Source organism: Pararge aegeria, chromosome 17 (assembly GCF_905163445.1).
Source record: "Pararge aegeria chromosome 17, ilParAegt1.1, whole genome shotgun sequence".
NCBI classification, from domain to species: Eukaryota; Metazoa; Arthropoda; class Insecta; order Lepidoptera; family Nymphalidae; genus Pararge; species Pararge aegeria.
The window spans coordinates 4156929-4170742 of record NC_053196.1 but is presented as its reverse complement, the minus strand read 5'-3'; the positions used below and the strand labels follow the sequence as shown (position 1 = coordinate 4170742).

The following is a 13814-nucleotide window of genomic DNA, read 5'->3' as shown; positions in this document are numbered from 1 at the left end:
CAAAAACCTCGTGCACGCCACTATAGCTTGCGTGACCTGTGAAGAGTTGCTGTTCTTTTTTTTTATATCCTCTGGTTGCTCTGTTCTTAGTCGACGGTTTTCCACCAATCATCAAAGGACCAAGTGTGTGATTTTCCTACTAGATGGCGCTCTTTGATATAAGTTAGTAATAGCGCGCCATATAGAGACAAACCCGTTTTTCAGTACTGTCACTACATGGCGCTTTTTCGCATATAAATCGTAGTTAACTTCACGTGGTCGAATAATTGAACGTTATTAAACTTGCCCGTGAATTATTACAACAAACAAAAGCCACATCGGCGCCACGCCATTACGGCGTGCCTTGCGCCCAATGGTATGCAAAGACAAATATGTTAAACTTTTTTTGACAGGTGAACATAGAGGATGTAGAGAACGCGTCAATCGGCACCAAAGACAACGCCAAAAGTATAATGCAGGCGTTGCAAGCGTTATTCACTGTCACAGATACCGATCCAAATGCGATCCTTAAGACTATACAAGCGGCCGGTGAATATGACAGGTCAGTTATTTTTTTTTTTACACTTTGGGGTTCCGTATGCAAAAAGTAAAACGGGATCCTGTTACTAAGATTCCACCGTCCGACCGTCTGTTTGTCTGTCCGTCTGTTACCAGGCTGTACCTCATAAACCTCGATGGTTAGACAGTTGATATTTTCACTGATGATGTATTTCGGTTGCCGCTTTAACAAACACTAAAAAACAAAATTAAATAAATATTTAAGGGCGCTCTTATCTAGCAAACATGACTTTTGAGCTCTTTTTATAGATAATGGAACGAAACCCTTTGTGCCTGAGTTACGTTTCGCACTTGACCGGTGTGTGATGGTAGCGAGTTCCTGGGGTATGGCAGTTATATTAAACTTAAAACTTAATCGGCTTCTACGCGACATCGTACCGGAACGTTTAGTGGCACTTCTTTATCGTAAGGCTGCTGCCTAGCCACGGCTGTAGACCAGACCAGAGAAAATTCAGAAATTATAAATTCCCAAAATCCTCCTGCCGGGAATCGAACCCGTTACCTACAACTTAAAACCAAAGCGCCCACCAATGAGTGCCAAGCAGGTCGACCCGGTGGGAAAATATAAATTTTCTACGCAGCTTAGCTTGGCGGATGTCTTAGCGGTAGGGTAGTAACGGTCGCAGCCTCCCACCAGACCAGACCAGAGAAGATTCAGAAATGATTAATTCCCAAATTCCCACTGCTGGGAATTGAACCCGGGACCTCCAATGAAAAACCACAGCGGCCTCCGCTTCGCCAAGGAAGTCGTCATGGTGGGAGATGATTAGCGAGTTTTCTACGCAGCATCGGAAGTCGAACCAAACCAGAGAAAATTATTTGTACCAAATTGGCCCACCGGGGATCGAACCCGGGCCCTTACAGTCCCTTAAAAGTGACATGATTTTTTTTTTTTTACAGATTAATAGACGGCATTTTCGAGAACTACCTCACAGTCCGCAGTGACTCGAGGCTGCTTATAGCCAGCGAGACGATGTCGTGGCTGCGGCTGTACGACACGATAAACAGCTGGATACTACGTCACCAGAACTACTCGCTGTATTCCATGCTGCCGATATGTGTAGCCAGGTGTCACAGTATACTGGCTACCAGGCAGCCAGTCAAACTGAGATTTCCTATGCAAGGACAGGAGGTATGTAAATAAATATTTGAGAGCCACGTCCCGGGAATCCTCGCAAATGTGAAACATATCTCCGGACGAGCTCAGTCTCAAAAAGCTCTAGCACTACTTAAAATTGATTTCTTATAACATGTAAATTGTTCTAGATGTTTCGAAAGAAGACTGAACTAGATAGCATAGTTTGGTCGGTCTGGCGTGGCAGTACTGCCAGCGTGGCCACGACCCGCTCAGCTTTACGCTTGGACATACTGCCCTTACTGCCGTACTTATTATCACCCGTCCTACGATCTGCTAATATACAGGTGCGTACTGCTAGTATACCGCCATTTTTGTTATACTTATCATCCACAGAACTAAGAACATACAGAAACCGTGATCAAGGCTAATATTGTTTTAAGCGACTTTAATAGTGACAATGTGAGATGGTGATAAAAAAAAACAACCGGCTAAGTTTGTTGTGGGCTTCTTCTTGAGCCCACAACAAACGGAGACCAGGGCGCGTTTGGAACCATCGCCATCAACTCAATTCTATGTTATATTTTACATGTAATGTACGCATCAAAAGTGCCATATATGTGCCAGAAATATTTGACTTTGACTTTGAATTTGAGTAGTGTTTCTCGATCAGGTGGTCAGTCATTTCATTCCATTTAGTTGTTAACAGTCGTTATTTTAACTCTTAAGATCTAAAAGGAAATAAGTTTGTGAGCTAGTAACATTCTGCGGGTGTAAAGTCAGACGTGTGCGAGGGATTTTACTGTTTTTGAACACAATACAGTTCAAACATTAATGGCTGAATGAGGGTTCTGTACGTTCTTAATTCTATGTTATCATCTTTGTTATTGTGTATATACCGGCTGAGGCTATTTACTACCTTCCCCCTAAGACCAGCAGTTTTAATAGTCAATCTTAATTATAAATGAATGAATGAATGTATGAATACAATTTTCGGTACACCACACAAAAATAGAAGAAAAATTATAAAATAACTAGTTTACACGATGTATACAATTAGGTAACCAATTATTAAATTATATATTCAGGACGAGGATTAAATTAATATTCAATATCGAAATAGGCGCATGCCTGAAAATACAATACGTTTTAAGTTATATTATGAAAATTAAGCTTAATTTGCTATACTCGCGTAAAGCAGCACAATTTGTATGGGTTAATGTATAATTTCTTCCATCTTTATATTCGGTATATAAATGCTTCCATCGATATAATTTCCCCACCGAACAAATCTTCGGCAAAGTCTCTTTGCACGGCCCACGGCTTTGGACTCAGAAAGCAGGGTCGCTGCCCACTGCGCCAATCGGCCGTCAACTTAATACATATAATAAAAATATTTTTATATAGACTAAACAATAGTATATTCTAAGGATCAGCAGAGGATTTAAAATTAAAAATAAAAAGAATCACGATCAGCCTAACTTTAATTTACAAATTTCAATTTTAACAAAAAAATAAACATTACCAAAATAAAAACAGATCCATTAAATACGCACACAATAATACACACACAATCCATACGTCACGCAACTCAGATCATCTTAAACACAGTCTTACAAACATCACCTCAGAGACGTCTCAAAATAAGAAAATAGGGCCCTGTTACTCTTATCCTTGTTCTTCGTTGACACCTCCAGGCGGCAGCCGTCTGCCAAACACTGACCGCTTCGTCGACCGCCCCATGGCTGGTTGCAGATGTCATCTCCAACGCGCTCACGCGTTCACCCAATCAAGGGTCTACTGTCCGACTGAGTGCTTAGCACTGCTGACTACGGACCAGTCCACACAACTTGGACCTCGCGTTAACACACATGCGTGCCTTCACGCCGACGGTTACTCTTAACCGTCCACCCGACTAGGTGCCTCGCACCCCTCACGGGTTTGCCAACCGAGCCATTTACCTTAACCCACCACCACTACCTACGACGCTGTCGATCGCCATCCACTATCCTAACACAGCTTAAGCTAACCTTTGAAATTTACTAACCGTGTTTTAAATTGAGTTTACTACTTTTAATTTGTCCTATTCCGCTAAGAGGTCTTTCTATGAGAGAGAGAGAGAGAACCTACCTACCTACCTACCTATACATGTGGGAAAATAGGTCTTGTTCATTTTTGTTACTAAATAGGATAGCGACAAACAGAGCCACAAGCAGTGTTTAAATGCGATTAAGATAAAATCGGTTGCATTCTTATTGCCAAAGAACGCAGCACACGTCTCCGGACACCACTCGCCCGCCAAGGCACCATGTATTGCGCAGCCGCTTGCGTAGTTTTCCCATAGCTGCCGCTCAACAGCTTGAGTTCGTAACGACCGCTCGGCAGTGCGCCGACCACTCTATACGGACCGCGCATCCCAGGATCTTTTTTTCCTGTCGACTGAGAAATTTTATCACAAACACAAGATCCCCAACCGCATACTGACGAGGTGGATGCCTATGCCGATTCGCATACTCGTCCTGGCGACCTTGGTTTTCTCGAAGGAGTTGTCTCGTTCTGTGCCTCATAACCGATGCTACTGGCGTCTGTGTGAACCGCGGTGGGTAATTTATGATCAAAGATAGCCAAGATTGGCTCGCTGGTCAAGTGTCGGATGAGGTCTTGGCGTACCTTTTCTTGTTCGTCTCCCCAGTGAAATGATACCCCTTTTCATGTCACATAGGCGATGCACCCAGTCTTGGTTGCATCATGGTAACGGCAAAAATAGCCAGCGAGACCTAGGAATTGCCTTACCTGTTTGACATTCCCTGGTGGTGGAGTCTTCGCAAGTGCTTCCACTTTTCTGGGGCTCGGCTTAACCTGACCTTGACTCACTATTCTACCAAGATATTCAACCTCGGTAGTAAGGAAGTCGCATTTTCGAAGGTTGATTGAGAACCCCGCAAACGTGAGAGTATTCAGTACACGGCGCAGCAGCTCAATGCCTTCAGGAACAGAGTTGCTAAGGAGCAAGACATCGTCGACATAAACTAACACCTTACCTTCATCTATGAGAGCGCGACCTACGATTACGTCGATCAACACTAGTCTAACGTGACAGAGTCCTATCACGGGAATTTGCCCTATCGCTATAATGGCGTAGTGGCGTTAGACTTCTCTAATAGCTACGCAAATGTGATCGTGATCTACTGCGCGTTTTACCACGCTTACTTGTGCGCAAAGGGCTCCGCGAGCGGTGAGCCCGGCCACGTGAGCCACTTTTTAAGCGATCCCTTGATCGACCACGTGGCATTATACCAATCCGATTAAAAGGGTCTACACAAAACAATTTTTTTTTTTTTTCTAAGACGCGGGTAGATCTGTTTCGCTCCTGGTTTTGTTTATGTGGGCTCCTTAGCAGGACTTTATCCCACTTCTGATCTAAGGATCAGCAGAGGATTTAAAATTAAAAATAAAAAGAATCACGATCAGCCTAACTTTAATTTACAAATTTCAATTTTAACAAAAAAATAAACATAACCAAAATAAAAACAGATCCATTAAATACGCACACAATAACACGCAAATTATCACAAAAAATAACAATTAAGTAATACAAGAAAAATGGCTCACGTGACCCGATATGCACAGCACACACAATGTTCTTCATTGAGATCCAACGAACAAATGAATTTATGACGGTACAGTGCTTGGTTTTATAGGAGGGTCGGTATCGGTGGGGGATGCGGCTAACAATATAATAATAAAAATTGTTAAGTCTTAACAATTATACGTGCGTAGAGAGTACGTTGCCAAAGATATGTTTGGTGTAGTGTGTAAAGATTTAAGAGATTATAAATTACACCATACAAATTTTCCTGCTTTTCGCGGAGTATAGCAAATTAAGCTTAATTTTCATAATATATCATGGAATTCCGCAAAGTAACGCCTGTTTCTATCCAATACGTTCTATTCTAAGTTTTATAATAAATAACAAAAGTAGTAAATTTATAATAACACTATTTTTGTATTCGTAGCTATGCAGTGAAACCGAGCGTAAATCACTAGCGACTTGCGCGGGCGCAATGTGCGACTACGGCCTCCAGTACATACAGCAACGCACGCCGGAAGGGCTGTACGCCTTCGTGTTGGAGCCCGATGTGTATAAAGTTGCGTTTTTCGGTGAGTTACATTACAGATGCATGTTCATTTTCTATGATATTATACATCGGAGAATAATGTTAGGGGCCTTACTATAATCGCTTAAAGCGGTATTATTTTAATACTAGTTATTGCCCGCATTTTTAAGGATTTTTACAAATCCTGCGAGAACCGTTTGTTTACATGGGACAAAAAGTAACCTATGTTACTCTCCATTCCTTTAACTAATTATGTTAACTTGACAAAAGTCAAGTTTATTGATTGCGTAGGAAGGGCTTGAAGGAAAGACAAAGAAACAAACAAACACACTTTTTCATATATAATATTATTAGTGAGTAAAAGAACCAGGGTTACCGACATAGCTCAGCGAGTCGCAAAGCTGAAGTGGAAAAGGGTGGAGCAATTAGCTAGGAGAACCGATGGACGTTAGGGTTCCAAGGTGCTGGAATACTACCCCGACCGACCCCCCACAGGTAACCGCAGCGTTGGTCGGCCCCCAACGAGGTGGACCGACGACATCAAACGAGTCGCTGGGAGTCGCTGGAAACAAGCGGCCCAGGACCGTGGATTTTGGAACTCCCTACAAAAGACCTATGTCCAGCAGTGGACTTCAATAGGTTGAAGTAATGATGACGATGATGAGTAAAGACTCATCTTCATTATTATCATATCAATCCATTACACGGCACCGGTCACCGGTCCCACATAAGGCCATAGTCCACCGCATTGGCCCAGTGGGGATTGGTGGATTTACAGTGCGGTTTAATGGACTAAGGACTGAAGATTTTTAACTAATATTTTCGATTATAATCTACATTTCTTAAATACAGTACGGGTACGTACCACGATAGTATTATGTCAGTGTAGTATGTCGAACAGTTCGTGAAACACCAACAAAAAGAACACGAAGACGGTTAGTCAGATTTGGCCCGTGACATCCAACTTTACATCTCGTACCTACGCAGTCCCGTCGTGACCACGATCCATGCAACTGGGTCGAAATATCGACAAATCCATAATATTATCGCGGTATATACCCGTTGAACTATATTTAAGAATTGACTGAGGACTAGTAGGGATTATATTATAAGTACGTTAATGTATGTCCGATAAACTGCTATTTTAAGAAATACTGTTTTAGGGGATGGTAGCAAGGCCCCCGGGAACTATTCGATTTCGTTTTCACTTGTTTCAAATTTAGGAACACATTTCTTCTATTGAACCGCGAAATATCGATAATGTCTGCACTGTTGGATACTGCTGATGATATCCAGATTTACCAACTACGCTAGAGAAGCTAAAGTGCGAGACTAAGAAGAAGCCAGCAACAAACAGCCTTATATTCTTTTTGTTATCACCATCTCGCAGTGTTCATAGTCATCATTATCAACCCATTACATACTGAAGAGGGTTTAGCTTTTAAGAGTAGTCCATAACGTTTGGCAGATTGGTTGATTAAAACATTAAAAAATTTCATTTATTTTAAGTAGGCCTAATTTTTAAGGATTGTACAAAGAAGAAGCCGGCAAGCAACTCAGCAGTTGATCTTTTCAACATCAAAATTGTTTTTCTATCCTGAGATAGAGCGGAGCCGCGTTCCAAACTACCTTTGTTAAGTACTAATAAAGAGTTTGTGTATCTATTTGAATCTTCTTTATAAAGGCAACGAAGACTGCGTACGGCCGCCGCCTGCGGTGCGTCAAGCGATCGCAAGAGAACAACAGTTGGAAGTTATAAGGAGAAACGATGAAATGGTGAGTTATCATATGTCCCATTGCCGACCGACTACAGGGCACGGGTCTCCGCCTACAATAATAAGGGTTCAAGTATGTATCAACTCTTCCAACGTTCGGAAAGCATATTCTACCGACTGCTGTCACTTTAAAAGGTACTCGTAACGTAGCGTTGGTACTTTGCGCGTGGCGGTCTTTAATCTTCAATAGGGTTGTCAGAAGTTAACACTTAGCATGTTTTGAATTCGTTTGTATCGAAAGATAAAATATGCTTCTTTTGATTTAATATTCATACAGCAGGCCGGAAATAAAAATTATATCCCCCGATTATATCCCCTGAGATATAATTAACGTGTCCACCTGCTAAAGTTTTGCGAACATGGAATAGGAGAAGTTTACCCTCGTTTATTATTACACATATATTATTTGGATATTATTTCCACTTGTGCGCCAGTGCTCTGAGAGTTGATAAAGCTGTGCGAAGAGATACATTTTTATTCTTTCCCCGGGGATATAACTGTCTCCTGCTCATGATAGCCATGCTGGGTGATTCCTTATTAAATTTATCATATCAATCAAATCAAATAAACATTATTGTACACCAAATACAGAGCAATAAAAAAAACACAATTGAAAGAAAGAAACAAAAGGTAAAATACGGCTGACTGGCGCAGTGGGCAGCGACCCTGCTTTCTGAGTCCTAGGCCGTGGGTTCGATTCCCACAACTGGAAAATGTTTGTGTGATGAACATGATTGTTTTTCAGTGTCTGGGTGTTTATCTGTATTTTATAAGTATTTATATGTATTATATTCATAAAAATATTCATCAGCTTTATTTATTTATTTATAAAAAAAATTGCCTGGTAATTTGCCTTTTAAGCGGTCACTACCAGGCAACCTACCAAAGACAATGAAGTTAAGATGAATATATGCATTATGCATCCTTCAAAATTGTTGCGTAATTCGGTTACAAGTTGTATACTTATTTGTACAGATGAGCCGCATGAGCAGTCGAAGTAAAAGCAGTCAAGCGGCGACCTCAAAGCCGAAACTTGACACAAAAGATACAGCTGCCAGGGAAGTAAAGGAGATGCGAATTCCAAACCACCTACAGCGGCTCCAACCAAAAGCGGTGCAGAAAATAACTCCACAAGTAAGTCTTTATAAAATACTAGCTGTCGGTTTATTACGGTTATTTACCAATCCCGTGGGAACCGTTTGTTTTCATGTGACAACGAGCATTTTGAATTTTGCATGTGAATTAATTTCAAGTAACTATCCAAAGTCAAAGTCAATGTCAAATATTTCTTTATTCAAATAGGCAAATAGATGGCACTTTTGATGCGGTTATTACATACAAAATGTGTTCAAAGCAGTGATAGCAATAACTAAACTTAAAAACTTAAAACTAAAGCTACGAGTTGTAATGTATACATAAATACCAAAATAATACAAATACAAAGATAATTTAAATAAATATAGGTAATATATATAAATATTAAACTCCGCGTAAAGTAAGAGAATCTGTGTGGCTCAATTTATAATTTATTAAACTTACTCCACACCAAACAGATCTTCGACTATGTACCCTCTACGCACGTTTTGCTCAGAAACCGTAGCATCCTCAGGAGATGTTGACTTTACAATGAATAATTGTAATATATATATATTTTTGGAAGATGGTTGCCTGGAAGAGATCGCTATAGATTTACCTTAACGCTCTATTTAATTTGTATTTATGCTGTTACATCATACAAATACCGGTATTTTTGGAACTTTTGAATTTGCCTCTAGACTTTTTTTTCGACATTAGGTACTTGTTATTTGTTGTTTGCTACCGCAGACAAAGAAACGCGGTAAGCGGTGGCATCCTTATGTGGTTGATATTCAATTAACGTTTTTTATCCACATTCCTGATACGTACGCCCTCTTGGAAACTATGTTCCTGACACGTATAACATGACTACCTTCAAGGCAAGAGTGATTAGGCATTTTCTAGGTAAGCGTTCTCCAACCTGGACCTCGTCATTGCTTTCTAACAGGCATGATTTGTCATCGTCAAGCGCTGGCGCTGGCAAAAAAAAGTCATCTTTTGTCTTCTCTGTAAAATAAAGACTTCATCCATCCACTTTATAGACATTCCAAACTTCATATAGAATATGTAAGATGTAAAGGGTTATAGCCTGAGACCACTAAGCGTTGAAAATATCCAATCCCTTTAAAGAATCTTTACAAACGCGAACAAAAAGCGTTATCAACTAAAGCGCCTCTATACCCTTTCATTTCATTGCGAGTGTTTGACTGCAGAGTGAAGGCGCGCGATGTGCAACGTTAGCAGTGGAAATGGAGATGGGTTAATTATTTCTTTTGTGCGGGTAGATTGCTGCGATTACCGCTCGCGACCTCTGGCTGGCCAAAGAATATATTACACTGCAACCCAGACGTGACTTTAGGCAGAAATTTGCACGTTAAAACTTTCGTTCGATAAATTTCACCTTGGAATAGTGGATAACAAAGATTTAACGTATAAATTAGCCCAAAAGGCAATAGTTAAAAATAGTTACTACTGAACTAATGATACAAAACGACACACTTGTAATAACCGTCCATCCATACAAACTTTCGCATTTAATAACTTGGACTAGTTAGTTGAAATATAATTTGTTTAAAATAGGGGGACACACCAAATCAAGACAGATCCCAAACATATCTTATGGCTTATTTAAAGTAGAAAGACGTGCAACACCCAATCAAGACAGATCCCAAAAATGTCTTATGGTCTAGGCACATCACTCAATACAAACACGTTGACAACAGCAGAAAGCATTGGAATGACAGCTTTATTTTTAAGTCGTGTATTGTATATACACGCTAAACAAATATTGTGCAATTAATACGCGTGGATGAGTAGTGAACTACTTTAAACACACACGACACTTGATATCAAAAGTAATATTTAATTTGAGTCGATATGATGTGTAAATTAAACTCGAATCATACCAGGAATCTATATATCATTCAAAACGATACCTACTTTAAACATATTTTACTCTATGCCACGACGCCTGAAAGAGCTTTCACGCTCGTACAATGCAATGCGGATTAAGCAAACAGAGTTTTAATTAGAGACATTCGCAGACTAGTGAGTTCCGTCTCGCGGAATTAGAGAATATGTCTTCTATGTTATGCAATACGAGTCAATTCAAAGGTTCTCGCTCCAGAGACGGGCTATAATAACTGTGGCTGTGTGTTGCACCAAACAAGTAAGTCTTATAAAATTTTGATCATTGTGAAATAAATGAAATATCTTTTCTCATATGCTGAAGAAACGGGAAATTGCTGTACCAAATGTGGCCAAATAGCCGGCAAGAGTTGTATCGATATCCATACTTGCTATGGTTTAGCAGCCATCTAAATAACATATTATACTCATCTGCTGTGTAGTAGTTTTAAAAATGGAATGATCTTTTGCTTCGAAACATGGCAACCAAGGAGGTAACTTAACAAAGGTTTTATTTTAAGTTAGAAAGCTGTTTATTAAAAAAAAAACAAATGAATACTTTAACGCGGGAAAATTTATTCTTGTTGTTCGTCTTTGATTTTGAAAAGTATGTAATAGTGTCAGTATAAGTTTGATGATATTGGCTAATCTGTCTAAAGCCAGAAGGAAAAAATAGTATAAGTGTATTTGACAAAGTGAAGACGTTTGAAAAAAGTACTGTTCAAGTATGGCTACAACTAGGTATTTTGTTTCTTGTCTTCGCCTTAGCTGCCCGCTTAAGTAATGTACTATTTGAAAATAGGAATTGGAAAATAGTTCCCCTTACGTTAATAGTTGATCTATGCAAAACAGTATTTTCAACAAACTACATCAATTTTTATTTTTATTTAATTGATTCTACTTGAACAGTAATTTATTTTCCTGTATAAATTAAAAAAAAGTCAATATTCGTTTATTTTGAGTTAATCTAGTTGAAAAGCACTTTTGAAACTTCAAGTCAGTGTGTTAGCATTGACTCTACCACCGGTTCGGAGGGCAGTTTCTACCGAGAAGAAGCCGGAAGAAACTCAGCTGATTGCTCTTTTCCAACATCATTTTACAATTTAACAATCATTAATATTTTTATGTCTTCTAAGAAATGAAAGAGAGTCGTTAAGAAATTCATTAATAGTGAAGTAACCTCGATTCAGTAAATGTGTTTTAAAACATTGTTTAAACTAAGGAAAAGGTAGATCTAATACTACCTTACCTTTGGTACTTACATGTAGTTTTCACAAATGTCACTTTAACACAGTTGCAATTGCCCTAACTACGTAACAGTTGTATAAATAGCTAATTTGTTACATCATGTTCGTGCACTGGTAAATCAAATTAAAATAAAGTTGAATCCTTTTTTTTTGTTTGTTTTCCCTAATATTTGGACCTTCCAGCCGGATTTAAAAAATAATTCTTGCATTTTTGAGCAAGCTTATAAGTTGTTTCACATCACGCTCACACTCAAAATTGACGTAGATGAAACCACGCAGAACATTGCTGGTTGTGTGTCTATTTATTGAAACAAAAAATAATATATTTAATTATTTAAATTCCTCGCACTCTTAAGTCATGTCGACTTGTCAGGGTAGGTACTGCACATTCCTCTTAAATAACAGATTAGGTACTTAAATACTAAAATAAAACGAAACAGCAGTCATCATGCTCGCAATGCGAGAAAACATATTGTTTGTAGGGTATTTTACAACTTAAACACTATCAAAACTGTTACCTTTTATTGAATGAAGCAAAACCGTACAAACGATTGTCAAACGTCAAACTGCATTACTTACACAGATAACCGCGTCACTCAAGCACAGCGGTGCCAATGAGCAGACAAACGGTGCCAAAGAGTATAAAATTGCCTAATTTATACACACACACAGACACACTTGAGGTAATTGTGCATCAGGCATGTCGTCGAAAGCCTTCCGTGGTATGGCGAAAACTGAAAAGAATCACGCGCTGCGATGTGTGGTGTCCCTAAACCAAATTACATGATATCATTTCTAATCCTCAATCAATGACGCGAGATGCATTATAAATTCATTTACAATTACCATGATATTACATTAGCGGTTATTACGTTTATTAGCGGGTGTTATGCACTAATCCGCGGAGTAATTGGACAAGCCGGCCTAGATATAATTATAGGCAAATCAGCTGAGTTACGTCAATTGAATTTCACTTATAATAAAAAAGAAGAAAAAAGATCTGCATCAATATTTGACGGCCGATTGGCGCAGTTTGTAGCGGCCTTGCTTTCTGAGTCCAAGGCCGTGGGTTCGTTTCCCACTACTGGAAAATGTTTGTGTGATGAGCATGAATGTTTTTCAGTGTCTGGGTGTTTATATGTATGTTCTAAGTATTTATGTATATTATTTATAAAAAATATTCATCAGTCATCTTAGTACCCATAACACAAGCTACGCTTAAATTGGGGCTAGATGGCGATGTGTGTATTGTCGTAGTATATTTATTTATTTATTTTATTTTAATAATGAGCAGAATGCGCGGAAGCTCCAAACAGTATTTTGAAAATATTAAGCAATAAATGGGAAAATCCTTTTATGGAGGATCCTTATAAGGATTATCCCAAGTGCTCAGGTGAGTACTTATCTTAATAAGGAGATATTAATATTTTAGGTTTGGCCATTTTTTATTTATAAAATAGCAAATAAGATAATTGTTACTTCGAAGTAAGTAAGTAAGTTCTCCGAATAGTGTTCTCAAAATCCTTTTCCTTGTAAGAGTCCCGTGCCCGTCCGATAACGGTTTGTTAATGATAGCGGTAATTGCTGTATTCCGTTGAGAAGTTAATCTATCTACTACAAAAAACTTAAAAATAATTCTTGCTAAAATAATTTTTGGATTTCTTGCTAAATCTATAACGCATAATTATAAAACAATTCCAGATTATTCGCACATTAAATTTTTTTGTATAAAACAATACTGAGAGAGGTTAGAAGTAGTACTGTTCAGTACACAATATAAAACAGAGTCGCTTCCTGCTGTCCGTCTATCTGTCTATATATGCTTTGATCTTTAAAGCTACGTAACGGATTTTGATGTTGTTAATAGATGAGTGATTCAAGAGGAAGGTTTATAAAGACACAAATAGAAACCCATTACCGGCCACTACAGGGCACGGGTCTCCTCCCACTATGAGAAGGGGTTAAGACCGTAGTCCACCACGCTGGCCCAGTGCGGATTGGTGGACCTTTGAGAACATTATGTAGAACTCTCAGGCATGCAGGTTTCCTTCACTGCAGA

At 39.1% G+C, this 13814-nt stretch overlaps 1 protein-coding gene across 1 annotated transcript in view; it reads left to right on the top strand.

Annotated features, from left to right (window-relative positions):
- LOC120631303 (chromosome transmission fidelity protein 18 homolog) overlaps positions 1–13814 on the top strand; it is a 75001-nt gene that overhangs the window by 13675 nt on the left and 47512 nt on the right. The window contains exons 9-14 of the mRNA XM_039900790.1: positions 393–541; positions 1459–1690; positions 1825–1980; positions 5650–5794; positions 7436–7527; positions 8502–8660. Coding sequence (XP_039756724.1) covers positions 393–541; positions 1459–1690; positions 1825–1980; positions 5650–5794; positions 7436–7527; positions 8502–8660 — 933 coding nt within the window. The remainder of the gene's footprint in view (positions 1–392; positions 542–1458; positions 1691–1824; positions 1981–5649; positions 5795–7435; positions 7528–8501; positions 8661–13814) is intronic.